Genomic DNA, 27,157 nt, shown 5'->3' with positions numbered 1-27,157 from the left:
TGATTTTTCTCCTTTCCTACTCCTGCTCCCCATTCCCTCTTTGGTGTTCCATTCTGACACCTTCAATGAACCCTTAATTATTGGTTGGCTTTGTTGGTGGGGACTTATATCCAGCGCTTTTTCTCCAGTTACCGCCTTGTGGACTTTCTCCAACTACTCCCAGCCGAATTATTTCTTGACCGGTTGCTTTCCCCTCCTACCCTCCTCTCTCTTCTCCGGGTACCCCCAGACAGCCGTTCCTCGCTTCCCCGAAATGGACCGGTAGCCTCCCATTCAACGGGTCGCGCAACATTGTTGCTCAAGCCTCTATTCGTTTTGTTGACAGGCCACTCCTGAATGCAATCGTTACGATTGGACCCTGGTAGAGCAGTTCCCCGGATTTTTCACCCTTTGACAATATCGCCTGCACCGCGTCTCGCGGTCGGGTACCCTTGGATCTTTGGACAATGCCGGCCAAACCGTCGCAGGCTTCGGGGAGGGGTCAGACTAGCAAAGTTCAATCCCACTCATCCAATCCGTCGAGAAACGATGACTCGGGATCCGGAGGTAAGAACATTCTGCGGGAGACTGCAGCTGGATGCTGACGAAACAAAACAGTAGACGCCCCGGCCCGCCGGCGCTTGCAAAAAGCGGCCTCCACCACCTTCCACTCCAACGCCTCGTCCAATGCAGAATCCCAGTCCTCCCAGGATGCGGCAGGTCAGCGTGCGGGGGGAATGAGTAAGAGACGATTGTCGATTCGGGAGAAAATTCCTCAGGGCCCGCGACCACAGGAGTCACCGCGGTGGAGGTATGGTTTTGATGCTTTTTGCTCGCCCCTGATCACCTGGGTGGTCCAGCACGCCGGAACAATGTTGACACTCCTACTATAGCAAACCCACCGGCCCTTATTTCCATTCCGAAAACTCCTCCGTCGATTCCACGAACAATTCAACAAAAAACCTTAACCTCCGAACGGCGAGCGTGGGAAACGTGTCAAGCCAATCCCCACCGGAGACCACAGAGTTCCTAGCCCCAATCAACTTCGATGACTTCCACAACAGCATCATGGCCGAGCCCAGCTTGAACCATTTCCCCATGCCCGGAAATAGCGGGACGGGTTCTGAAAACCGCGGTTCGAGCTTCTCAACCAACAGCACCTGGACGAACAATAGCTACGACAGCGGTAGTGTTTCGGAGCGAACAAGAGCTTCCTCTCGTCGCAAGAGTGAAGTATCTCGTCTCAACTCCCAGAATCCGATCCAAAACCCGGGGCTATCGGCTTCATCTGCCAACGCCCGCAATCGCCGTCAGAGCTTTGTCCAAGCAGCAGCAGGGACCGCTACGTCTTCACGGGGGTCACGAAAATCCATTGGCGGTGGTGCATTTGCGCCCACAAATGCGTCGGCCAGGCGCGCCAGCCTAAGTGCTCGCAAAGCTAGTACGGATACAACTCGGACAGACTCGACCAATAATTTGCTTCTTCCCCGGGCTCAGCAATCGGACTTAAATGATGGGTCCAAAGTTCCAACCTCCATTCGAAGTCTCAAAGCAAAGTCCTTCCAGCCCGGTCCCCGAGAGCCTCGGGGGAATTTCTTGACTACCTCTGGGTCTGCGTCGACCCCGGATCATTCACGCTCTTCTTCTACCAATGCTGTGCGAACACCCGTTCGGAATGCTTCCGGAGCACCTGGCACCCCCTCCTCATCGTCCAAGCGCATGTCTGTTATGCCATCGCATGCCACAGGGCTCGGCGCTCGCACCATCAGCCCTACAGATGCACGGCGGATGAAGCGAATGTCGATTGCACAGCCGGCTCCTCCAATGCCAAACACGCCTCCAACGCAGACTGAGCCTCTCCCAACCCGTCCGCTGTCATCAACTATGTCCCCGTCTTTCATCCCCAGGAAGAGCGTCACCCCTTCCTCCAACCGAACAACGCCAGACCCGAACCGCAAGTCTTACAGCTCCGGGCTTTCCGTTTCATCCAGCACCAGCTACAACTCGGTGCGGAACTCCGCGACGCTTCAACCACGGCTTTCACAAAATTTCTCCTCGTCTCGTCTGCCCACGCCCAAACCGCGTGTGGAAACGACAACGAACAATAATGGGGAAGAAGTTCCGCCAGTTCCAGCAATTCCCAAGGCTTACGAGTCTCCCAAAGGCGAATTCGATCCTCCTTTCTTCCCTGCGCCAAGAAAGTCGAGCTTGCCCGGTGATCTTGGTCTGGTGAGGAGCTCTCGGGAATTCGACTCGGACGTGCCCAATTTGCGCGGTGCCCGTAGGGATGAGAACAGAACGGCAAAAACACCGGATGCCAGGACAAGAACATCCACTGTGATTGGCGGTAGAAAGGGCTTGCAACCGTTGAAGCTGCCGCCCCTGAACTTGCTTCCGTTGAGTACGCCGATGACGACCAAGATCGAGGCACTGAGAGACAGAGACGCGGATGAACGCCAGACGCATACGCCATCCAATCAAATTATCTCAAAGACTCCCACGACACCGTTGACCGCGTCTAGGGCCAATTTATGGCCTTACCGTGACGATGATGATCGTGTGCCTTTCACCCAAGCGCGGAGCAGCACTTCTCACTTCGCCCTGAGCTCCACCTCAACAGCGGCTCTGCGAACAGCTAGCAGCACTAGTGCATGGGACTCCCTTGACACTCCCCTAAGCGCTCGGAATATCTCTCCGTATGCCTCTTACACTTTGCCCAAGAATAGCACGGAACTCAACCACCTCCGTCAGCATGCTAGTGGCGATTATTCCAACCGGACATCACAGTCAACCAAATTGACCGGCCCACGCCCGCAAACCCAGTCTTCCATTGTCGCACCGGCCCCAGAACGACGCAGCCAGATGTCGACACCGTCGGAGCCGGAAAGCACCGCCGCCTCGAGTTCGTCTGTCCGGAACCAGCTCCATGTGACGCGGGTTCGCAGCAACTCGAAGACTCTGAAGACGGCTGATGTTAATACGGACCCCGCCAAGTACGACAACATGCCGCCGCCCAAGCTGCCCGCATCTGCAACCTGGAACAACCTGTCTTCAGTGACGTCAACCAGTCCCAGTTTCAAGCAGTCGTATCTCAAGCCGCGGCGGCAGCCTTCAATCTCGAATGTAACCAACCCGGCGGCTGCGCGGAAGGCTAGCGTGAGTAGTGATAAAAGTCTTGTAATGGAACCAACTCCTTCAAATGAGTCCGCTGAAAGCGACAACTCGCAGAAGCGGGGCGCTAGCGCATATATGTCTCCAGTCCACAAGATCATCAGCTCCGCCCGGTCCAAGGATGCTGCCTCTCCTCGATCTACCGATGCCAATGCCGATGCTGATGTGGTAGTGGCCGACGAGGAAATGAGAAAGCTCGGGTCCAAGCGAAAAGATTTCGAAAAGGCGGCACGGGAGTTGGACGAGTTGCGCCGCAAGGCCGGGCCAAAGGATCGTGTTAGTCCCGCACAGGCCTTGAAGATGGCGAACCTCAACATCTTCGAGAGGGGCGAGATCATCGACTATCGAGATATCTTTTTCTGCGGGACACAGAATGCTAAAAAGCATGTCGGTGACCTGCACTCGGGTGCCGCAAACTTTGGCTACGACGATGACCGGGGAGACTACAACATCGTGATCGGTGATCATCTGGCCTACCGGTACGAGGTTGTCGATGTCTTGGGCAAGGGTAGCTTTGGGCAGGTCGTGCGATGTGTCGACCACAAGACTGGTGCTCTCGTTGCAGTGAAGATTATCCGGAACAAAAAGCGATTCCACCAGCAAGCATTGATTGAAGTCAATCTCTTGCAAAAACTCAAGGAATGGGATCCTCATCATCGTCATAGCGTGGTCAACTTCACGCAGAGCTTCTATTTCCGTGGCCATCTCTGTATCTCGACCGAACTTCTTGGCATGAACCTCTATGAGTTCATCAAAGCGCACGACTTCCGCGGCTTCTCGCTCAAACTGATTCGTCGTTTCACGAAGCAAATGCTCGGCAGTCTTGTGCTTTTGCATGCGAAGAAGGTGATCCACTGCGACATGAAGCCAGAGAACATTCTTCTCGTGCATCCGTTGAATTCGGAAATTCGGGTCATTGACTTTGGGTCCAGCTGCTTCGAAAATGAAAAGGTCTACACATACATTCAGAGTCGGTTTTACCGCTCACCAGAAGTCATTCTCGGGATGTCCTACGGCATGCCGATCGATATGTGGAGTCTGGGCTGTATTCTGGCTGAGTTGTTCACGGGTTATCCGATCTTCCCCGGAGAGAACGAGCAGGAGCAACTGGCCTGCATCATGGAAGTTTTTGGTCCTCCAGAGAAGCATCTGATTGAGAAGAGCACGCGAAAGAAGCTGTTTTTCGATTCCCTGGGCAAGCCACGCCTTACTGTCTCCTCCAAGGGGCGAAGACGGCGCCCCAGCTCCAAGGAACTCCGACAAGCCCTCAAGTGTGACGATGACGCCTTCCTCGACTTTATCGGCCGCTGTCTGCGCTGGGATCCTGCTCGTCGGCTCTCTCCCCATGACGCATTGAAGCACGAATTCATCACCGGCATCAAGACGATCGCCCGGCCTCGGATGTATGCTGCGGCGAACGCCTCGCCCGCCAAGCGAGGGACCACCGCAAGACCCCTTCCTGAGCCGCCCGGAACCAGTCTGAAGAACGGCAGTGTCGTGCGCAATCGTGATGCCTCGGGCACTTCCCCTGTCAAGGGCTCCAGCGGGAAGCGCCATTCAACCATCAGCGGTCTGCCAACGAGCACGCCTGCCAAGCGCGCCTCCAACAATCCTACGACGCCCGGGTCCGGGCTTCCTCGCGCCTCGGCGCGGAGTATCAGTGGGAAGGCAGATCTGGCAACCGCGGCGGCGGCGACCAGCCTGGTGAGTCGAGGCCAATAAAGTCCCGGGCCAAGGGCAAAAATTGCTAATCAGTCCAACCACCAGCGGACTAAGTGAAGTTCCCTGTCTTCTGCATTGTAATCATAATATACTTCTCTGTCGCGCCTTGCTTGCTTGCATCGGGTGGTTTTGTCATTTCTTCTCCGCTTGTCGCATGTCAGCGAGATGTCCCATCCATCCCATCCATCCCCCTTTATACCCTTGTTTGTGGGGGTCCGCATGTTTGTTTGTTTACGTTGACAGCATTTGCATCTCGCACTGTTTGTTATGACCGTCAAGCTGAGTCGCGTATACCTCTTCGTTTTTTCTTAAATTTACTTTTGCTCCTGCATGTGCCCTCGTTATCCCTGTTATTCTGTGATGATCGATCATTGGGACTGCGATTTTTGTACATTGTTACCTCTCATTGCATTGGCCCCCAGTGTCTGCCTGGATCAAGATTCACGATGTATTGTCTTATGACAAGTGAAGTAGAACGGGGATGAAATATACATACATAGTTAGTACATTAATCCTTCTCATGGTGGTTGTCCAGAACAATAGTAGTTCGACATCTAATTAGGGCTGCGTATTAACTGGCCCCCGAACGGCCAGCTTGGCCTCAACCCCAACTCCGCCTTATCTGGTCTCCACATCATCAACATCAACCCAACTCCCTCCGACTCCCCTCTCTTTTTTCTTACCATTGGGATTCCTTCCTTCATGTCGTAGGTCACTGCACGCTGGCGACCTAATTCGCGATGAATGGCTTCAATGAGAAAAGCCTGGACGGGGATGCCTTCGGCGACCAGGGAAGCAGCAGTGGCGGGCTGAAGACCTTCGATGCCTTCCGTGAGTCCCAATCCAGGGGATTATGGCCCATCTCCCACTCGAGAAAAAAAAACCACTATTCCGTATCTCTCTCCGCTAACTATTGATTCCCCTACCATCCAGCCAAGACAAAAGCCTCCTACACCACAGCCAGCCACCGCGGCGGACAATGGACCGTCCTCATCCTCGCCGTATGCACAATCCTCAGCTTCACGGAACTCCGGACCTGGTGGCGCGGCACCGAAAACCACCATTTCAGCGTTGAAAAAGGCATCTCGCACGACTTGCAACTGAACCTCGACGTCGTGGTCAACATGCCCTGCGACACGCTGCGCGTGAACATCCAAGACGGAGCGGGCGACCGCGTCCTCGCCGACGTCCTGCTCCGCCGCGAGGATACAAGCTGGATGCAGTGGATGCAGCAGCGCAACTACGAGTCTCACTCCGGCAGCCATGAGTACCAGTCGCTGAGCCACGAGGAGGATGCGCGGCTCGCGGCTCAGGAGGAGGATGCACATGTGCGTCATGTCATGGGTGAGGTGCGCCGCAATCCCAGGAAGAAGTTTGCGAAGGGGCCGCGTATTCGACGGGGCGATCCTATTGACGCCTGTCGCATTTATGGGAGTTTGGAGGGGAATAAGGTGCAGGGGGATTTCCATATCACCGCCAGAGGGCACGGGTATCAAGAGTTTGCGGAGCATCTTGACCATAACGGTATGTCTATTCTGAGGCTCTATTTTGAGGCGGGAGGGTCACCCTCCATTCATTCGGTGGATCCGCAGCTAACGTGCCGGGACAGCATTCAATTTCTCGCACATGATCACAGAGCTCTCCTTCGGACCGCACTACCCAACACTCCTGAACCCACTCGATAAGACAATCGCCGAAGCAGACTCCCACTACCACAAGTTCCAGTACTTCCTCTCCGTCGTGCCAACAATCTACTCCAAGGGCAAAGGCGCACTAGACGCATACACACGAGCCCCCGGCTCGGCGGCGGCGCGCTCAAACCGCAATGCCATCTTCACGAACCAATACGCAGCCACCAGCCAGTCCAGAGCGATCCCCGAGAGCCCCTACATGTTTCCCGGGATCTTCTTCAAGTATAACATCGAGCCGGTCCTGCTGCTGATCAGCGAGGAGCGAGGCGGGTTTTTGGCGCTGCTGATCCGTCTAATCAACACTATTTCCGGGGTGCTGGTTACTGGTGGCTGGCTTTATCAGATGAGTGGGTGGGTTGGGCAGTTTTATGGGCGGAGGATGCGGAGGCAGTCGGAGGGTGTTCTGACGGGGAAGCATTATACGGATTAGGGCAGTTTCTATCAAAGATTATTTGGAGTTATATATTGTTTCTGCGATTGTGTGCCTTGTTTTGTATATTTGGATTCTGTTGGATGCGCTTACTCTCCTGCAACAGAGTGTATTTCCATGATCCTACAATGAAATTGCATTCATCTTGAAAAAAAAAACGAACATTTGTGAAATATAATCAGGATCGAGTGGACGTAGGTATACAAGGAAACATAAATTGTGTTCTACCTCGTCCATCCATCCTGTGCAGGCCTTAGATGTAGATGCATCTCAAACTTGAAAGATCTCGCCCATCCCCACGCCAGCACCCTCCGCGCCAGCGCGGCTATCAACCAGATCCAAGCGCCAGCCATTCCAATCGCGTAGCTTCTTCTTCAGCTCGCGCATCCACTCAACCCGTTTACGGGCCTCTTCCTCGGCCTGCGCGCGCGCAAAGGCCGTTTCGTCGAATTCATCCTCGAAGTTCTCCTCGGAGAGGAGCTCGAGGCTCCCGCGCGTACCCTGCGGATAAGGCGGGTTGGACGAAGAGGCACGGGCACGGTTGTTATTATTAGATCCCCCCGTGAAGGCAGCGAAGCCGCTAGAGAGCACAGTCGAGAAAGAGGAGTGCTGTTGCTGGTTCCATTGCTGTTGCTGCATGGCCATGCTTCGGCGACGAGCATGGTCCGGCCGACCGCCGACGAGATCAACGTCGTCGAAGGCGTTGGCGCCTGCATCGACGGGGCCGGCGGAGTCGAGTCCCTCGTCTGCGTAGTCTGCGTGAGTGGCTAGCTCGTGGCGCTTCTCTTCCCAGACGCCGCGGCGGAGATCAAAGACCTCGCCTTCCAGCTCGCGGATGCGGCGTTCAAGGCGCTGGCGTTCCTCGTCTTCGAGCTCGTCGAGAGCCTCGTCATCTGCACCGGTGGCATCCCGTTTTCGGATCCGGTCTCGCTCTTCGCGCAGACGGAGGTTCTCGTTCTCGATGCTGGCGAGTTTCTTGCGCATGATGGCGATTTCTTTGTCGGATTTCTCGCTCTCGCGGAGCCGCACTTGGTGTCGAGTCTCGGATTCCTTGTGCAGGTTGCCGAGCGCTTGCAGCTTTTTGTCGAGGGTGTCGATTTTCTTGTCTGCCTCGCCTTTCTCGTTCTTGAGTTCCTCGATTTCGCGCTGCAAGGTCTTGATCAGCGTTTCGGTGGAGGTCTTGTCGACGCCTTCTTTGACGGCTTTTTCGGACGCGCGAGTGAGCGCTGCCTTGGTGTCGGCTAGCTCGCGCTGGGCGCGTTCGAGCGCCGCTTGTCCCTGAGAAGCTTTGTCCTCCAGCGCGGCGAGTTGAGTCTCGTGTGCACTGTTGGAGGACGACTGCGAGGTGAGTTGTGCCCGCAGATTCGAGATCTCCAGTTCCATAGCTTCAATGGTAGACGACTTGGATTCCAGCTGACGGACCAAATCTGCCGGTGGTGACTCCGATGTCCCGGGAACAGGAACGTTGGCATTGTTCCGGTGTGACCGCGTCTGAAGCTGAGAGTTCTGCCGCTGCAGCGAAGCAATCTCGGCTTTCTATGAAGCGTTGTGTCAGTTATGGTCCAATATAAGAGGAAGCACCAAGAAACCCTACCAAAGACTCAATCTCTGCAGCCTTATCTTCGGCCTTCTTCAATTTCTCCCGTAGCTCGGCGTCATCAACACTAGCCTCTCTCATGTCCTCAAGCTGATCCTCCGTCTTCCGCCAACGCGACGTAGCATCCGTAAGGTCTTTTTCTAGACGCTTATTATCCTTCTCCAGCTCCTCGATCCGAGTAGATTGTTTGCGAAACACTTCATGTGCGGAGTCGCCGGTCAGAGGCGGCAGTGTTTGGGAGGGAGACTTGAGCGCCGAAGAGGGGGACGGAGAAGTGGTCCCTTGTGAGACCGAGGTCTTGCGGAATGACGATGAACGCATCTTTGACTGGATTGATAGCGACGGTTGTCGGCCGTGGCCTGCCCGTGGTGTATCGAATCGTGCGGCTTGCGGCTCCGCCTCGGGGTCAGGAGAAGTCGGAGCCGGAGGCATGGGTTCAGCGGCGGACTCGGGAGACGGCTCAGGAGTATCCTGTATCGCTGCTTCATCTTCTGGGTGCTCGGGGATCGTCGCGTCTGCAGCCTGCTCGTCATGCGGCGTCTCTTCCGGTTCCGCGGGGGGTTCTGTTTCTGTTTCTGCTGCTGTGGTGGTGATGTCTTCTGCCGTTTCAGCATCCTTAGGGGCCTCTGCACCAGCAGTCTTCTTATTGGCCTTCTTCTTCTGTTTCTGGAGGGCTGCAACCTGCACAATCACACGGGCGTAGTGTCAGTGTTTTGTTTCCCCCGCCCACTACACGCGCAGGACAAACTCACCCTCTTCTTGGCCGCGGCCAGCTTCTCAGCCTTGGCACGCGCCTCGTCGTCAGCCATAATGGGATCAATTCGCGCCGAGATAAAAATAAACGAGGAGTTGGGGTGTAGTTGAGTGAAGGGGGGCGGAGAGTGTGGACAGCTTTCCTTCCCCGGTTGCGCACAGACCACGTGCTCTGATCTATAACAACCACAGTGATTATGCCATCATTGGTAGATATGTTTATTATTTGATCTGCGATATCGTCTGTCGCTGTATTACACTGGGGGGCAGTTTCAGAGTGGCCCGCTCTTTTGATAGTCGAGTGAGCTCCTGCGCGCATCACGGAGCAGCAACTACAGCAGACATTTCAGATAGGTTTCAGGAAGAGATAGTTCCTTGTATCAAGTCCAGACAATTGTGAATTAACAGACATTATTATGAACTAGAAACAATAAATATTGACGGAACCGAACAGGTAGGGAAACAACGGGGTGGGAATCTCATTCTCGTCAGACAGTCTTGCCCATCCATCCCTCCGCCCAACGCCCCTCGTGGCAGAGAAATATGCAGGTTGAATGCGCCACAAGACCATAAAAAGACGAACCGAACGCCTCCAGCTAAACAAAAAAAAAAAAAGTGATAAATCAACCGATCAACGGGAGGAAGGGAAGCAATCAGAAACACAAACAGACAGAAAGTCTCAGACCTCCATGGAATCGGCAATCTCCTCGCTCACAGCCCGCACCGTACCCTTACTGCCAGACCGGGAGCGAACCTCTTCATCACTAAGCATGTAGTGGTCATAATCGTCCACGACGGCGTGTGCCGTCGTCGAGGAATGGGCCATATCTTCCTCATCACCGTCCTCGCTGTCGCTGGATTGGAATGTTGAATCCGCGCGATCACCCAGCCAATACCGTGCGCGCTTGCTCGATCCCAGATCAGGGGTCAGGTAGCCGTCGTCAAACGTCCGCTTCCCTGTGGGCGTCGTGGCAGCCTCATCTGGGGGCGTGTGGCTCAGAATTGGGATCGCGCGCAGATACATGTAGCAGACACGCTTGCGCATGGGGTTGAAAAAGAAGTAGTGCAGGCTCCAGATTGCGCCGTCGTCCGCAACCGAGGGGTCTTCCTCGGGTGAATACGAGTAGACGGAGCATTCTCCAAGCGACATCTGGTCGTCCATGATCCGCCACATCCGTGGGCCCCATGCCGGAGATGCGCCCCCGTTGTATGATTCACTGAGGATCGCTGGGGGCGATGAAGGGGAGAGATCGATGGTCTCGCGGGGCCGTAGATTGGACAGTGTGGAATCGACCGTATTCATCACCCGTTTCAAATGTCGCTCGCGACGGAAATCACTCGGGCGCAGCACATGTGAGAAGTCATAATCTGGATGGCTTGCGTTGAGCGTGGCGATCAGGTAGGCAAACGTGCGACGACTTGAATGTTCACTCAGGGGGCCAAATGGACTTGACCGTGAGAGATTCAATGTCGCGGCGGCATCGGACGCGTTTGGAGGGGATAAGGAGGCGGATATTCGCAGGACCGATTCGTATTGGGCTTCGAGCGACTGTTCGATGTTCTTGTACAGCTTGCGATCGGAGCGCGCTGCTTTCGTTGTGTACAGGTCGCATCCACCCACGATATGACAGTCGGCCGTTTGGAAATTGAGAGAGCTCGTGATATCCTCAAACTCTGGGAGTGGCAGGAACTAAATGAGACAGACCGTTGGATCAGCCTCGTTCGGAGAGGACACCTCCCTGGCAGACGCGACCGGCGCGGGCCAGGGCATGGACGGGATGGGGAAAGACGAACCTTCATCTTCAAGTCACGATCAACTATCGCTGAGTCTGATAACTGACGTTATTGACGGGTTGTGATGGGCTGGGTGTACCGGTCCGGTCGACAGCGATTAGCCGGAGACGACGCGATGGAGAGAACCGGAGATGGCGAAGCAGCCGCCGATCGGCGATCGCCGCAAACAGCGGGAGTGAGAGAAGGGAATGGGGGGAAGTGTGCAGACTACACAAAACAGAGCAGGGGTTGGGGGAGAAGAGGGAGAATCAAGAATATACCGCGATAGCCATGGCTGAACGGCGGGAGTGGGAGTGATGGGCGAGAGGAGGGGAGAGTCACATGACAGACAGCCAGTGAGATCATTGCGTGGCATCACGGTCTGGGGTGGGGGCCTGAGGCAACCACCAGTCAGAGCCCAATCCGGTCCAGGTTGGCCGAGATCTCGGCCGTTTCGGAGTCCTGAAAGACGGTGAAAGGAATTGGATTAGTATAACAGAACCAGTGTGTGTCTCTGAAACGCCTATGTACGACCCTGGCTGGCTGGCAGCAACAATGAAAGAAACGAAACAAAAGGAGCAAGAGTCCCGCTTGCTACATGATCTTGGTGACCACATCTTCCTCAACCTGGGGCAAGGAGCATTAGCCCGGGCTGATCGGAATGGGTGGGTGGGAGAGAAAGAACGAGATCAAGAGACCGGCACTCACCTCCATGTCCTCCAGGCTGTCCTGTTGGCTAATGCAGCGAAGTACATTCTTCTTGCTGCTCTCCTGCATCTCGCCCGCGAGTAGCAGCTCGTCCAGAATGAAGTATGCCTTTTGGAAATTGAAGATGATGTCCAATTCGCACACGTTGCCGTAGTATTTGTCCATTTGCTCGACGTAGCGGTGCACGATCTCGAGGGTGATCAGTTCGTTATCGGTGGAGGCACAGCCGGCGATGAAGAAGAGGGAGGCATAGCGACGGTAGACGACTTTGGAGTCTGCAGGCGTCCGTCAGTCAGTCCGAGGCCGGTCAAGGGAGGATCAGGATGGGATTGGGTGGATGGTGGATGGATGTACCCTTGTATTCGAGGAAATTGCACATGCGAGTCCGGCGAGATAGCACCAGCTGGGTCACATCCTTGATGATCTTGGCCTTTTCCTTGGGGGACAGAGTGGTGAACCACTTGGCGAGACGCTGTTTTTTTTTTGTGTGGTCAGAACGAGGTGGGGAGTTGGGTGGGCGACGAGACTCACCACTTTGCCCTGTCGGGAGAGCAGGATGAGGTAGCTGGGGTGTGTTAGTGACAGGAACAGTGGCGACCAGACAGGAAGCACCATGGGTACTCACTTAACAGGCATGGTGGTGGAAAGGCAGAAGGAAAGCAAGTCGGTGGATGAAGGTCAAAGTGGCAGCTTGGAGAATTCCGAGTCGCGGTGGGGCCGGCCGAGCTAGGGTTTGAGACCGACAGCGGTACATGTCAACACAACATAATAACAATCACCGCAATGGTTGGAGGTGCGCATTTACATCTGGAGTCCAGATTTCGAATGATTCCAAATTGTCAAACTATTCCTGATCGATGAATGACTCACAGCGGCCTCATTGGCCAGGCATCGATCTAGGATCAACACGACTACACTAGAGAAGAGGTCCATTTGACCACTACCCTTTATGGGATGAATAGCTTAGGCAGCTATACACACGGTCATCATACAAAAAGATCCCTCCAAATTGCACGTCCTATAACACCATCCGTAAAACTCTGGGGTATCTACAATCAAGCACCTCCGCCTCCAATGCCTCCCGCAGCGAACCCAGCAAAGCCTCCCCCCTGAAACGCCGCATGGTGCCCAGCAGCATGGTGCCTAGCAACATGGCGCCTGGCACCGTACCCAGAAGGGGCTTTGTCATTCATCCGCAAATGCTCGTACAGAGCGAGATAGGCCGTAAACACCAAGATAAAGAACGGCTCGCCGAACGGTACAAGGATCTCGACAGTAGCGAGTTTCGACGGGAGGTTAGCTATCTCATGAACAACAGCAGCGACCATGCCACTCTCCTCATCTTCCAGCGTCAGAATAGTAGTACCCTTCCAGACAAACTGTCTCCGGGCACTGGTGTTGGCAATCACCGCGCCGTTGGCGTCCAGGAGCGGTACCACAGCGGGCATGCGCCGCCCGCCGGTCATGCGCATCCAGGCGATGGAATGCTTGACGCCGGGCTCGCGAAACATGCCGATATCGCAGTTGTCGCTCATCTCCGAGAACTTTACATGCGCGATCTCGGAGCCCGTCAGCTGTTGGGTTTCGCGGCGGACGATCAGGTTCGGCTGTCGGATCTTGTGCACGTCGACGCGGAATTTCTGTGCGACATTGTCTTTAAAGATCTTATAGCTGCCGAATGATCCGCGGTAGATGTGGTAGCTGGCCGGAGGGTTAGCGGCCGGTCTGCCACTGTTAGCGCTGGTGGTGGTTGTTGACAGGGCCGCAGGATGGGGGTCCCGAGCTGAGTATGGTGGTAGGGTGTCAATATCGTATTCTGGTGCGTTCATGATGGTTGAAGATGGTTTAAGATGTGGGTTGGGGGAATTTGGAAATTGATGGGTATAATAGATGCGATGCGGTAAGTGGCTGTGCTTACCACCCTGGTTTGGACCCTTACGGTAGAGCAGTTGGTCGATCGGTTTATATTTAGCTAATACCACATCCACTGGAGGCAGTGCACAAAAGGTTACTTCCAAATATTCATCTAGAAATGTGTTTGTGGTATTGAATTGCATTGGATTTGGGGGAAGGATATGCTTAATGATACCAGGTCACAATTATATATTTGAGCGGGGAACAGCCCTATGCCAAGACAGATATCCGGAGTAATCAATTAGTCTGCTTCTCATATATACCTAAAGGCCTCGTGATTCTGTTTTCAATTGATCACATTGGACTGGAGGGCGCTTTGCAATTGATTAACGATTGGAGACAATGCCCGCTGCCCCACAGAACCTCTGGTCTGGTCGCCTCCAGAATAAACAGAGATGGAGGAAAAGAGCTCTGGCTGTTGAGTGTTTTCTTCCTAGATTTCCCGCGGAGGATCACCCTACTCCACCCCTCCCGGTTAGAATCACCTTAATGCGTTCTGTACAATCGCCATTAGGTGCCAAAGAGCCGGAGGTTTCCGGGATATCAAGACAATCGAACAAACCTTGACAAACGCCGAGGATGACCGAGACCGAATTGAGGGCTTCAACTTACGTTATTGAGAAAGGGTTGATTTGATTTCGAGAGAGGCTAAGAATGAGTTGATCGCTTATGAAAGAAGGAGGCAGGTTCTTCATTCAAATACCTGATTCAAGCCAATTCCTTATTGCTTCTTTCGGATGGTTAACGTCGTGACTATTTGATATCCCCAAGAACCCTAGAAAAGTACACTGGCGCCTTGATCTATTCTGTCAAACTTCTCAAATCCTCAGTGCTGCTCAAATACCATGGCCGCGTCAGCCCTTTTGAAAAGCCGAGTGCGAAGACCCTCCTATTTGGAAAAACTTATGAAAGCAGAGGACCTGGTCCATCATTTCCCGCATGGCTCGTATATCGGCTGGTCTGGTTTCACCGGCGTTGGCTATCCCAAGTATTACACCCACGTTGAACCGCACGAGACAGATTTGCTAACCGCATCCGCCTGAAGAAAAGTTCCTGCTGCTCTTGCAGACCATGTGCAAAAGAATAGCTTGCAAGGAAAGCTCAAGTACTCTCTTTTCGTGGGCGCTTCCTCTGGCGCCGAGACAGAAACCCGCTGGGCCGAGTTGGATATGATTGAACGGCGCAGCCCACACCAAGTGGGAAAAGCAATCTCCAAAGGGATCAATGAAGGAAGAATCAAGTTCTTTGATAAACATCTGAGCATGTTTCCCTCGGATTTGATCTATGTGCGCCGGCCTCGCTGTGAGAGAACGAGCGATCATGCTAATGTGCGTCTGTTAGGGCTATTATACTCTGAATAAAGCCCAACCGAAACTAGACGTGGCTGTTATTGAGGCATCAGCTATAACAGAGGACGGTGGGATCGTTCCGACCGCATCAGTCGGGGCTTCACCGGAGATTGTACAAATGGCCGAAAAGGTGATCATTGAGGTCAACACCTCGATTCCATCTTTTGAAGGCTTACATGATATCGCGAGCTTCAATGATCTCCCGCCTAACAGGAAACCATACCTGATCACAAAACCGGAAGATCGCATCGGCACTACTTATATTCCTGTGGATCCGGAGAAAGTGATCGCGATAGTTGAATCCGATTCCTCGGATCAAACAAGCCCGAACTCACCAGAAGACGACACCTCCCGAGCAATTGCTAGCAATCTGCTTGAATTCCTCAAGCACGAAGTCAATCACGGACGACTACCGAAGAGTCTACTACCCATCCAATCCGGCATCGGTAACATTGCCAACGCGGTAGTCGGCGGCTTGAGCAAAGGCGACACAGGCGCAGACTTCACGCACTTGAAGGTATGGACCGAAGTGCTCCAAGATACATTCCTCGATCTGTTCGACAGCGGCCGTCTAGATTTCGCAACCGCCACTTCCGTGCGCTTCTCTCCCGAGGGGTTCAATCGCTTCTATAATAACTGGGAGCGCTACGCCGACAAGATCCTCCTTCGCTCCCAGCAGATCTCCAATTCTCCCGAAATCATTCGCCGCTTGGGATGCATTAGCATGAACACGCCTATCGAAGTAGATATCTACGCCCACGCGAACAGCACCTGCGTGATGGGTTCACGCATGCTTAACGGTCTAGGCGGTTCAGCCGATTTCCTTCGCAACGCCAAATACAGCATCATGCACACCCCCAGCACGCGGGCTAGCAAGACCGATCCCGAGGGTGTGAGCTGTATAGTGCCCTTCGCTACGCATGTGGACCAGACCGAGCATGATTTGGACGTTATCGTCACCGAGCAGGGTCTTGCGGATGTTCGTGGTCTCTCACCTCGCGAGCGTGCGCGTCTTATCATCAGGCAGTGCGCTCACTCGGACTACCAGCCTATTCTGAGTGACTACCTCGATCGGGCGGAATTTGAGTGTCTGAAGAAAGGCATGGGACACGAGCCGCATCTGCTTTTTGAGGCGTTCAAGATGCATAAGAACCTTCAGGAGAAGGGGACGATGAAAATTGATTCTTGGCTGTAGAAGATTGCCTCTAGTTGAGTTGGTTGAGATGGCACTCTGACTTTGTGATGTGTCTACGACAGAAACCATACACAGACACACTTTTAAATCGAATCTGATTCAAACATTCCTAGTTCCTACATGGTATTCAAGAACATCGAAATCAAGAAAAAGCGCACACACTAAACTCCCCTTTAACCAAAGCAACCAACCCAGACTCCCAAGCCTTTGCCTGAAGGAAAGCCTGGGCAAACACATTATTAATGACAAGAGTAGTAACACAAAATTAGCAGAGGGAGTTGCACATCCCCCGATGTAGATAGATTAAGATAAGATAAAGGTTAAGGTGTTCTCGCGAGTCGAGTCGAGTTGCGTCGGGCTCTGTAGATAGAACATTGCCGGCTGCCGATTGGCGAGGAGTGGCTAGCTCCAGAGGTCTCTCATTCTCTCCTCATTCATCTTGTCTGTTGGAGAACCCCTTAAACCTGAGCCATGTTGGGCCGTCTGCGGCCACCACCAGCGCGGCCGCCGCGCACGTTGCCCACCGAGCGCATCATGAAGACGGATATGATGACGGAAGCCATGTAGCCCGCCCAGGCGAACCAGAGGAAAGCCGTGGACGCCTGGGCCTCGCGACAGCGCTTCTCTCGGTCGTGGGAGCCATTCGTGATCTCGTTGTGCAGGGTGAACGACTGGATCATAGCGTAAGCGTCTGTCGTGTCTAAAGACTGCAAGTGGGAGGAAAATGAACGTAAGAACTTACTTTGTTGCCGCATGAGTTGCCAGTCAGCTTCGCGGCCAGGGCGATGGCAGCGCAGAAGAAGAACACGCAGTTGAGCGCGTCGACGGCGACCATGATGATTGGGTGCACGGCCCAGTCGGCGTTGAACGAAGCCGGCACCAGGTAGAACAGCGTGAACATCGAGAACGCCGACACGAACATGACGTAGTTGACCGAGGACGGATTGCCGGCGAAGGCTTCGGCGATCATGTTACCGACCAGGGCCATGATGAGGAGGGTCCATAGGAACTGTGAGGTTGTTGTCAGCGCTGTCCAGTGCGTTTGAAAAAAAAAAAAAAAAAGTGAAAAAAGTTGGTAGCTTCAATACATACCTCCCACGCCCGCAGGCCGAGTTGAACAGCGCGCAGAGCCATTGCGACTGGAATGTCTAGACGAGAGCGAGGATGGTAGCGGCAAAAAAAGAAAGCGAGTTGGCGGAAGAGTGAGGTTGCTGAGCGGGGGTTGAAATGGGGGATCGACGGCCCTAGGGGCAGTTTTAAATCGGATCGGCCGGAGCAGATGGTGATGACGATGCTTGCTACGCTCTCTACGTCATGCATGTCGCTGTGCCCGGGATCGGACGGGTACCAAGCGTAAGGGGATGACAGGAATGATGGGGATGACTGATAGACTGCTTACGGTCGATCATAGTGCTCCTGGTCAGTTACAGTATGTAAGTACTAAGTGGTGATGATGCTTTACTGGTGTTCGTTCCCAAGCTGGCCGGAGTTTGGTTCGAGGCGGATTTGACAAGCGCAGGCCCACCATAGCTCTCTCTTCACTCTACTTCACTTATTGTCTACGAGACAACCCTACATACAATTCACACCATAAAATTCGACAATAAAAAGAACAGAAAAGATTAATTATGATGCATGTACATTATGCACCGTACAAACAGAAAAGAGGGAGATCGGGATTGGAGCTCCTTAGCTCTTACGCATCACGTGTAGTCACATGATCGCCCCATACTGCAATTAATGAAGCCACTCACTGGTTTTACAACCAGAACATGGGGACCTGATATTGCTGAAGTAACATAAGTCAACGCCAGGTTGCCCATGCTCGTTAGTCACACCTCTAGTCTATCGTATATTTCACGTTGGCGTTCGTACCTCTGCGAGACGGCATCCTCAGCGCCAAAATACTCGTCTACTCAGCTGTGCGTCTCCCGTTTCTGTTTCAGCTCCGTCCACTCCCGCGAAAGCATGCCTAGCTGGAAGCCATCCCACCATCGACCCTTATGCCACAACTCCTCCCTAATCACGCCCTCGACCTGGAAGCCTAGTCGCTTATACAGTCTTCCCGCGCCTTCGTTATACTCAAAATGCCGAACGCTCACTCTGTGCATCCCAGCGGTCTCAAAAGCCCATTCAAGGATCCAGTTAATCGCCTCGCTGCCGTAACCTTGGCCTTGATACGCTTTTACTATAGTAAGGGTTAGCATCGATACACATCCGAAACAATTTCACTAACCTATGTCAATTCCAATCTCTGTAAATCGATGATGCATCATCCCCGCGGGCACCGACTTTAGAGCAATTGCACCAATGGGGATGGGCTTCTCATGCGCCTCCGTAGGGGGCAAGCAGATTAAGACCCCGAGGAGCGCTTCTTCCAGATATTGAATGTACTTTAATGCATCCTTCTTGCACTGCGGTTTGGCGATCACTGCGTTGGAATTGCTCCATGCTATTGGGTCTTGCAGCATGGCGAGGATGAAGGCTTCGTCCTCGGTGGGTTCTACGGCGCGGTAGATGAGGCGGGCGGAGACGAAATGGCTGGCCATGGCTGAGCAAAAAAAAGTAGGAATTTATGAGAAGGGGTAAAGGGAAGTATTAGGGTTTGTATATATATGCGGAGTGAAGTAAGGCTAGTCTAGATGAGTAAATCCGCCCGGCCTATGAGTCATGGCCGTGTTGTAACTGAGGGGGTTTGACATCTTTGTATAGTTATGGAACCATTGGTTGATGAACTGGGGTGCTATTGCTCCTCATGTCCAGTTTGCAAGTCTCCATCTACCCTTTCTAACCCGAAAAAGCGCTCTGCACCGATCCGTACCTATTTCCTAAAATTAGCACTCATCTCACTCGCCATGCAACAAAACTTACCCTTGCGGACACTGACTCCCCAATGCAACACTCCCACTGCGCATATAGCAAACCTTCGCCTTATGGCAAGCGTCACTGGTACAATTAGGACTCTTAACGCTCATCTTGCCCTGTAACTCATTATGCAGCGTAACCAATCTCCCATCAGCCTCCATAGCTTCTGTAACGCGGTGCCAGAACGCCGCGTTCAAAGGCGCATCTTTATTCCACCCTGCCGCGGGACCGTACGTCTCCCGCGTCGAGTACTCGATGCCGAAGGTCGGGCCCGTGTGTTCTAGATCTAGGCGCGGGAAGTCCGAGACGTTCGCGGTGAAGGTATACGCTTCGTAGATGTTGAAGTCGCCTGTGTCAACTTCGTACATTCGGAATCCGCTGTTGAGGTTCGTCAGCGGCGTCACGCTGGGCATCACCCAGGCTGTCGACAGGGCCGTGTCTGCGGTTTGGAGGGTGCCATTATGGGCGTAGTAGATCATGAACTGGTCTTCGTGGGTGTGTCCAAAGAAGATGTTCGCGATGACGTGGGGGGAGTAGCGGTCGACGATTTGGTAGAACAGGTTCGTCGGGTTGGGGAGGGGGTTCGTCCCGTCCCAGCCGCTGAGGACGTGGCCGATTAGCCAGACTCGTTCGCCGGCATCTTCGGCTTTTTGAAGTTCATCGATCATCCAGGCAAATATCCCCGAGTTGTCCGGGTTGGTTGTGTTGATGAAGTTGAGGTAGTTGGAGGCGTACCAAAGGTCTTAGAGCTTTGTTAGTTGTACATACTCAGATCATCAAAACCAAACAAATGCATAGCTTACCCGTATTGAATGAAATAATTCGAAGCCCATAGTGCGTCTTGATAGAATAGCCACCATAATGCGTGTCTGCCTCCTCTACAGTCTCACGATCAATCCACCCCTCATGCTGCCACAGACCAGCGATATGATGATAGTTCCAGCTCTGCTGCTCCCCTAGCCGACCAGGCAAACTGTGCGGCGAGTCAATATTCGCCGGACTAGTGTCATGGTTTCCGAGCGCCGCAAAGACAGGACCCGTTATATAGTGCTTGAACATGTCATAGACACTGGTCTCGGAGTACTCGGCGTAGGCACGCGATATCTGCGGCGAGGGATCGTGAGAAACCAAGTCGCCAGTATACAGTGTCCATGCAAAGACGTCCTCATCTCTGCCCTTGCCCGTACCAGTCAAGGGACCCACGGCCTGCAAGGCAGCGAGACCCAAGTCATACGGCGTGTCGCATTTAAAGGACCCGTAAGCGGAGGCAGAAAGCAGAACCTGGTCCTTAGAGACGTCATTGAAGTTATCATTGCGGCAGCATAGACTCGATGAGCAATTGGCTTCAGAGCTCACAGCGTACCGCGAGTCCAGATGGAAGTCGGACAAATGTAGGACCTTGACGCGGTGGCCGCTCGCTTTGGGGACAACGGGATTCGCAGGTTTGGGCTTGGGAAATAGCCCCGTAGTATCCAGTGGACTAGTGGTGGGCATACTACAGAAGTCACTGCTCAGCGAGTGGCAGATGTACTGGCCATCCAGACCCTCGACATCGGCAAATGCCAGAACCTGCGTCCAGATAGCGCCGTACGTCGACGCTTCATAGTTCTGCTCGCAGGACTCGGCGGAGTCAAAATTGAATTGCTTGCACAGACGGACCATGGCATCTGGTACTAGGACTGGGGCATGCAGAGCTGCGGGCTTCGCTGCAGCGAGGGCATTCTTGCATTTGGTGCAGCTGCTTGTGGAGGAGCTGGAGTTGATGATTTCGGTGACATGGGCCACGACGGATGTTACCAGTTCGTGTTTCTCATGTTCTGATAGATGTGTTGATGGGATGGGGAAGAATACAGGGTCATGATTGCTGGGAATGTGGTCGGGGTTTGTCAGCTCATAGGGGAAATTGACATTGAGCACGGGATCATGAATGATGGGCTGTGGTTCCTTGGTTGGCTCAGCCGGAGAAACATAGTAGGATCTATCATCATGAATCAGCAAATGGAATTTAATGGGAGCTCATTCATACGAAAACACAGAGGTCGGGAATCCCGGCGCGGCAATGTACGATGGCGCGCCAGGGATGGACGACGCCGCTGCCAGGCCGGCCGTTGCGCCCAGGAGGGCTTGCATTCTAAGGATCCACTGCATGGGAAGCATTAGATCTGCTCGCGAAGAGGAAACCAGGAACGTGTGGAAGAAGAAATCATTATTGTGACCTGCGTTGGCATGTTGATCGATTTGTTTATCGCGGTCGATGGATTTGTTGATCGACGCACGTGGGGTTAAACGGGCAAATCAATGGAGAAACGATGTGCTAGTCGGAGACTACGCCCCAACGCTAGACGACGGGGAATCGGCCGCCGAAAATAATTCTTAAGAACGCCATAAACGGCCGTCCTAGTATACATACATTTTGTTATGGGACACACAAGGCGACTGTTGGGGGGTTTGGCCTAGCTGTTAGTAAAAGCACATGAGAAACTGGCACCGCTCGAATCATCATGGATGGCCTTCCCGGAGACCCATAGGCCCATACCGCACTGCAATGAAAATGAGTTCTCTGTGACATATAGCCTGAAAGAAAAGGAGAAAAAAAGACTAACCAGGCAACCACCAATCCCCACGATCACAAGGTTAAGGAGAGTTAGAACAATTTTCTTCCAGGAGGACCCATATCGACCCCAATTCATAAAAAGCCAGAAGATACCGCTTAGGCCATCTTCATAATAGGTTAATATTAACACCAGCTGGAGTTTCCTTAGGCGAAGGACTTACACGTAAACCAACTAGCGAACAATGCAGTCTGTCGAGTGGAACCAGATCAGTACTCCTATTCAGATGCCCAACTCTTAATCAATACTCACGATCAAACTTAGTAGGTCGTTGAAAACAGGAATAGCCTCAGCAATAATCCAGGCTATGATCCAAAGAGCGAGAGTAATCCCAATCCAAGACCCAATTGAGAGAAAAGTGCGTTTGTGCATGTGATCAGTGTGCCGGAATAAGCGGACGTATATGTACTTTGACGCGACATGGCCGTTGATGACACCGGCGACAACAATCTGTGATCTTATGTCAGGAATGGAGGCTCCACATGAGGCACGGTTAACATAGGGATAAACCTACAGAAGGAATGGCAATCCCATATGCAAGCTTGGCTGTCACATCACTAGTGGAACTTAGTGCGGGGGATTTTACGTCTTTCCCGCCGTAAATGTAAATGACAACGCCCGCCACCACGTACATTGTCGTGTCAGTCGTCTGGAGCATGTACAAAGTCTTGGGGTAATCTGTCGGAGTCGCCATCTCAGAAATAAAGCCGAAGAAAGCAACATGACCAGCTACAGAGAGATTAGTCAAAGTACAGACACTCTGCTGGTGAGATAGCACATACCGTAGGCGAAGACAATATTTGTTACCGACAAGAACCCTTCTGAGAGACTTACTTTTGTAGTCGCATTTAGCTTGCCACTTCCTGGATGCTGAACAGCAATGGCAATCATAGTGATAAGTACCGCAGCGAGAATACTGGCGAAAGCTATCCAAAACCAATATCAACAACAATGTCAGTTCACCAATGAGGGACCAATGCATACAGGCAAATGAGAACCATGACACCTTTCTGAGAGTGCGAGGCAGTGCACAGATAAAGGAGACAACAAGACCAACAACCCCAAAAACAATGGAGCAGGTGCCATGGTCTGTCAAGGTGTTCATCATGACAGTGAAAGTCAAGAGGTGGCTACCCATAATGAACACTAGGAAGAGCAACTGGGCCGTTCCTAACAGCTCCCTCCCAAAGCGACCGCAAATCACTGCTCCAGCATCTCCCATGCTATGCACATGCGGGTACCGCAGTTTGAACTGGCCAATGACAAATCCGGTGTAGGTGGCCAGGACACCGAGTCCGACAATGAGAATGATCGCACTGAGCCAATCTTAGATCCTATTTGCATAATAGACATGAATGAGAGGATAGCGTCCGACTTACGGGACTAAGCCTAACGTTGCCACAGCAGATGGAAGCGACAAAATGCCGAGGGAAACGGTTTCTGCGATCATGACTGCGGAGTACGAAGACGTTAGATACTGCAGTGTTTTCCATTGTGATTCAAGTTGACATACTCATGCCACATTGCCTGTGTTATTGTAAATAAAAGTCTCAGCAGCAAGTCGGCCAAGAAAGTATTTTCGATACTCACCACCACCGTAAAGTTCGATACCTGACTTCAGCATATTCCTCATCTCCGAATGGGTCTTCATGATGCGCCACTTCACTCCCTGATCGATGCTTCTCTTCTGCATCCAGTCCAGAATTTCGTCTGTCTACCTGTGAACCTTGAATAGTATCATCGTACAGGGGTGCCATTTTGCCGTGTGTTCATTGGAATTATGGGAGATGTTCTATGCAGCGCCGTGATCGCGATCGCGGTCACCAGGTATCGTTAGCAAGTGAAGAAGTGAAGCGCCCAGGTGCCAAATTTGACAGGGGACAGCAATAAATATGAGTTCCACCTGACTTCACAAGCCCAGGCTCACTCGGGTCTTGAACCACGGGCGTTGTGTCAGCTCTACGCACGTCCATGAGCATTCGCCATAGAAACTGATTCATTTACACGTTACTGGAGACATTATGTCACATTGCGGGGGAGAGTAGCGGGATCTAGGAACCAGAATGGAGCATTCCAAGCCTGATAAGAAACCAACCGTCGAATAAAAATGTGAATCACGAATGGTGATTCACCGTTACGACATAACTTCGAGTAGAGACAAAATTGGGCCACGTGAGACCAAGGTTGAAGTGGGGCTTCGATCGGAAGAACGGTATGGCTTGACAACGATCTGGGGTTTACATGCTTAATTTCGCCTTCCAATAATTGAAAACCAACCGCAGCAGGGAACAAACAGGCATTTGATGTCATAGAGTTTGGGCTGCAGACTTTCAAGGTGTTGGCCATGGCATGATTCCCAGTGGCACAGTTACGCCTCGCCATAACCCACCCAAAACCCAACCGTGGTTGACGTAATTCACTAGCGAGCGGGCCATACTTTGTGAGCCGGCCCATAAAACTATATTAGCTTTATTATCTATATAGCTCGATATTTCAGCGCCCTTTTTTACCAGAATCTTAGTCCTTTACTGCACTGCCTGTACATACTGATCTTCATACCGTCGGACTCACTGGTCTGTGTGATCATAATAGGCACGTTATGATGGATAAAGGGCCACTGGCTACAAGTACGACAAAAGTAGGCTCAAAAAAATATGCAGATCAGTACTAGTAGATGATTAACTCCCAGCCTTCGCAGGAGAGTAAACCTAGATGAATTGTGCAGTACCTTTCTCCAAGAGAAATAGTTTGATATAACAGGCTAGCCACCGATTCAATGGATCGTCAATGCGCCCATCTATGTTGCGGGCTGTGGAAACTGATCCATCACTTTCTCCTTTCCAACAATCTGAAAGCCAGATGTTGGATACTTGCCTCCAACATCCACCTGCAGGGTATAGGAGCCAGGGTATACCACCAGGTCACCATTGTCTGCAGTTCGGGCAACTGAACCTAAAGTGACGTCGATATCAACCTTACGGGTCTCCCCAGGCTTAATTTGCTTGGCCCTTTGGTAGCCCACCAAAGTCCGGATTGGATATGGCGTGGGTCCAGCGTTGTCAGTCGTCAGGAACACCAGTGCCACATAATCAGACACAACTTTTCCGGTATTGGTGACGGCGAGAGTGAAAGTATCGAAGTGTGCAGTATCCACTGGCGCTTTTTGGGACGCGTGTGCAGCAAGGCTATCCGTGTTGTAAGGTCCGCGCTTGCTCTTCTGCCAGGAGATGTGAAAATTTGTGTAATGAAGCCCATAACCGAATGGCAATACAGCGTCTTCGTACCATCGATATGTCCGACCCACACTATCACTTCCGGGTCGCAGTGACATGTCTGTCATAGCCACCTCGTCGACGTATTTCGCCGGATACTGAGTAACCGGGAGTCGTCCAGCCGGAGCTTCATGTCCTGTCAAAATATCGAACACAGCCGCACCGCCAGCTTGACTCGGATAGCCCGCCCAAAGTAATGCCCCGACGCCATCGTTGGACAGCAGGGTCGAGTCATCCAGTTGTCCTCCACCGAATTGCACGACAACCAAGGGCTTACCAACCTGCGCCAGACTCTGGACCAGATCCAACTGGTTTCCAGGCCAATTAATTGTCATGCGATCATGGCCTTCCGCCTCAATTGTGTTATCGAGGCCTCCAGCGTAAATCACTATATCGGCTTGTTTGGCCGCACTCACAGCAGCATCGAACCCAGAAGTGTCGGTGGTATTGATCGCAGTGCCTGGCACGAACTTGACTTTGTATCCGGCATGTTTCGCGCCCCAAATCATCGACCGGATATATTCGGCGGTGCCCTGGTAATTTCCCTGTAGCTGGCTTGTCGCATTTGCATACGGTCCGATCAAAGCCAACGTCTTGTTCGCCGCCAATGGAAGTGTGTTGGTGTTCTTAAGCAGTACCATTCCCTCTACCGCTGCCCTCTGAGCCAGTTCTTGAGCGGCAGGGGTCCCAACGTCGGACCATCCCAAGGACCCATATAGCTGGTCTTTAACTGGGTCAAAGTAACCCAACTTGACCAATGAAGAGTACCTTCTGAGCGTAGCCTGGTCCAGAGCGCGAATCGTTGTCAGACTCTGTGCAAGAGATGAGTTCAGATAATCCGGGTAGACTGAACCGCAGTCGAGGTCCGTCCCAGCATTTAGTGCGACAGCTGCTGCTTGGGCGCCAGTGGCAGTATAGTTGTGACTTTGGTAGATATCGTCAATCGCGCCGCAGTCTGATGTGACCCAATGACCCGTTGCTTCCCAGTTCCAGTGATCCCGCAGAATTGTCTGGAGTAAGTACGAGTCGGCGCAGCTGGGTACTCCGTTGACGGCATTGTAACTGCACATCACCGCGTCGACTTTCGCATCACGAGCGCATGATCGGAAAGAAGGTAAGTAATACTCGGAAAGGTCTTGGGTGGAGACGATGGCATCGAACGTATGGCGCGTGACATTTCCCCAGTCCTCGAGATCATACGCAGCGAAGTGCTTGCATGTCGCAACAACTTTTGGGTGTGCGGGTCCAATTCCATTCTGCAGGCCGTCGATAAGGGCATAGACATATCGAGCAACATGGAAAGCGTCTTCCCCAGGAGTCTCTTGTCCACGACCCCAGCGAGGGTCTTTGAATGGGTTAATGTTTGGCGTCCAGAAGTCGAAGCCGGAGTGGCCCGTATTGCCAAATGCACGACCCTCCGTGCTGATCACAGTGGCAATCTGCTTCACGAGGTCGTCATCAAATGTAGCACCCAGACCGATCGGCGATGGGAATGAGGTTGCGTAGCTGAAGGGTCCACTAGCTTCGAAATGAACGCCAGGGGAATTGGCGACACCGTGTAGACCCTCACTCCACCAGTTATACGCAGGCAAACCAAGACGAGGTACCCCGGGAGACTGGTATTGTGTGTTGTTGATCTTTTCCTCCAGCGTCATGGCAGCTACAAGGGAATTGGCCCTAGTGAGCACATCTTTTGATGGGTCGCATACTGCCAATTTGCTCAATGGCCCTGTCGTACAATCTGGGAAAGGATCACTAGCAATGGCTTCGCTAGCAAGGAGTGCCAGAACAGACACAAATGAGGTGTTCCATGAGGCGATCTTAACAGCGACCATCGTGGATCTTGGATCGAGGATAATTCTGTGCTCAGAGGCAAAAGCCTGGACTGGACGAAGTTTTTATACTCCAGTACGCTCCATTCAAATCCGACCCCGGAGCGTCACATTGTTTGGGCCTACTTAGGGATCTACAATCACATTTAGCCGGAATTCAATGCCACTATCCCCCTGACTGAGGCATCCCCTGCGGAGTAATAACAACTCGCACATTCTCATGACACATTGTACCGCTCAACTTTGCCGAGGGACAGAATCGACAGGGGATGTGGTAGATTACGCAACTCCGCC

The 27,157-nt window shown here is 52.7% G+C and overlaps 10 protein-coding genes across 10 annotated transcripts; 3 read left to right on the top strand and 7 right to left on the bottom strand.

Annotated features, from left to right (window-relative positions):
* Nucleotides 1-446: 446 nt before the first annotated feature.
* Nucleotides 447-4,872, top strand: PFLUO_LOCUS576 (CMGC; the record flags this gene model as incomplete). Its single annotated transcript, XM_073783266.1, has 3 exons — nucleotides 447-546; nucleotides 598-790; nucleotides 873-4,872. 3 exons carry the CDS (start codon nucleotides 447-449, stop codon nucleotides 4,870-4,872), a joined length of 4,293 nt encoding a protein of 1,430 aa, XP_073634673.1.
* A 740-nt stretch (nucleotides 4,873-5,612) lies between these two features.
* PFLUO_LOCUS575 (uncharacterized protein) lies at nucleotides 5,613-6,993 on the top strand (the record flags this gene model as incomplete). The annotated part of the gene is made up of 3 exons (XM_073783255.1): nucleotides 5,613-5,703; nucleotides 5,806-6,396; nucleotides 6,482-6,993. The coding sequence occupies 3 exons, from the start codon at nucleotides 5,613-5,615 to the stop codon at nucleotides 6,991-6,993; spliced, it is 1,194 nt and encodes a 397-aa protein (XP_073634672.1).
* Nucleotides 6,994-7,263: 270 nt separating this feature from the next.
* PFLUO_LOCUS574 (uncharacterized protein) lies at nucleotides 7,264-9,399 on the bottom strand (the record flags this gene model as incomplete). Its single annotated transcript, XM_073783244.1, has 3 exons — nucleotides 7,264-8,529; nucleotides 8,588-9,271; nucleotides 9,343-9,399. The coding sequence occupies 3 exons, from the start codon at nucleotides 9,397-9,399 to the stop codon at nucleotides 7,264-7,266; spliced, it is 2,007 nt and encodes a 668-aa protein (XP_073634671.1).
* A 623-nt stretch (nucleotides 9,400-10,022) lies between these two features.
* On the bottom strand, nucleotides 10,023-12,460 carry PFLUO_LOCUS573 (RNA polymerase III-inhibiting protein maf1; the record flags this gene model as incomplete). Its single annotated transcript, XM_073783233.1, has 5 exons — nucleotides 10,023-11,033; nucleotides 11,825-12,099; nucleotides 12,179-12,296; nucleotides 12,356-12,389; nucleotides 12,450-12,460. The coding sequence occupies 5 exons, from the start codon at nucleotides 12,458-12,460 to the stop codon at nucleotides 10,023-10,025; spliced, it is 1,449 nt and encodes a 482-aa protein (XP_073634670.1).
* A 419-nt stretch (nucleotides 12,461-12,879) lies between these two features.
* Nucleotides 12,880-13,653, bottom strand: PFLUO_LOCUS572 (uncharacterized protein; the record flags this gene model as incomplete). Its single annotated transcript, XM_073783222.1, has 1 exon — nucleotides 12,880-13,653. One exon carries the CDS (start codon nucleotides 13,651-13,653, stop codon nucleotides 12,880-12,882), a length of 774 nt encoding a protein of 257 aa, XP_073634669.1.
* Nucleotides 13,654-14,583: 930 nt separating this feature from the next.
* PFLUO_LOCUS571 (acetyl-CoA hydrolase) lies at nucleotides 14,584-16,282 on the top strand (the record flags this gene model as incomplete). The annotated part of the gene is made up of 3 exons (XM_073783210.1): nucleotides 14,584-14,726; nucleotides 14,784-15,024; nucleotides 15,080-16,282. The coding sequence occupies 3 exons, from the start codon at nucleotides 14,584-14,586 to the stop codon at nucleotides 16,280-16,282; spliced, it is 1,587 nt and encodes a 528-aa protein (XP_073634668.1).
* A 458-nt stretch (nucleotides 16,283-16,740) lies between these two features.
* On the bottom strand, nucleotides 16,741-17,416 carry PFLUO_LOCUS570 (uncharacterized protein; the record flags this gene model as incomplete). The annotated part of the gene is made up of 3 exons (XM_073783199.1): nucleotides 16,741-16,953; nucleotides 17,025-17,291; nucleotides 17,375-17,416. The coding sequence occupies 3 exons, from the start codon at nucleotides 17,414-17,416 to the stop codon at nucleotides 16,741-16,743; spliced, it is 522 nt and encodes a 173-aa protein (XP_073634667.1).
* Nucleotides 17,417-18,198: 782 nt separating this feature from the next.
* PFLUO_LOCUS569 (uncharacterized protein) lies at nucleotides 18,199-18,831 on the bottom strand (the record flags this gene model as incomplete). Its single annotated transcript, XM_073783188.1, has 2 exons — nucleotides 18,199-18,470; nucleotides 18,519-18,831. 2 exons carry the CDS (start codon nucleotides 18,829-18,831, stop codon nucleotides 18,199-18,201), a joined length of 585 nt encoding a protein of 194 aa, XP_073634666.1.
* Nucleotides 18,832-19,069: 238 nt separating this feature from the next.
* PFLUO_LOCUS568 (uncharacterized protein) lies at nucleotides 19,070-21,006 on the bottom strand (the record flags this gene model as incomplete). The annotated part of the gene is made up of 4 exons (XM_073783177.1): nucleotides 19,070-19,103; nucleotides 19,154-19,889; nucleotides 19,951-20,900; nucleotides 20,999-21,006. The coding sequence occupies 4 exons, from the start codon at nucleotides 21,004-21,006 to the stop codon at nucleotides 19,070-19,072; spliced, it is 1,728 nt and encodes a 575-aa protein (XP_073634665.1).
* Nucleotides 21,007-24,556: 3,550 nt separating this feature from the next.
* On the bottom strand, nucleotides 24,557-26,866 carry PFLUO_LOCUS567 (uncharacterized protein; the record flags this gene model as incomplete). The annotated part of the gene is made up of 1 exon (XM_073783166.1): nucleotides 24,557-26,866. The coding sequence occupies one exon, from the start codon at nucleotides 26,864-26,866 to the stop codon at nucleotides 24,557-24,559; it is 2,310 nt and encodes a 769-aa protein (XP_073634664.1).
* Between the last annotated feature and the right edge of the window lie 291 nt (nucleotides 26,867-27,157).

This window comes from Penicillium psychrofluorescens (assembly GCF_964197705.1).
Source record: "Penicillium psychrofluorescens genome assembly, chromosome: 1".
NCBI lineage: Eukaryota > Fungi > Ascomycota > Eurotiomycetes > Eurotiales > Aspergillaceae > Penicillium > Penicillium psychrofluorescens.
Note: the sequence above shows the minus strand (reverse complement) of the source record. Positions and strands in the feature narration are given on the sequence as shown.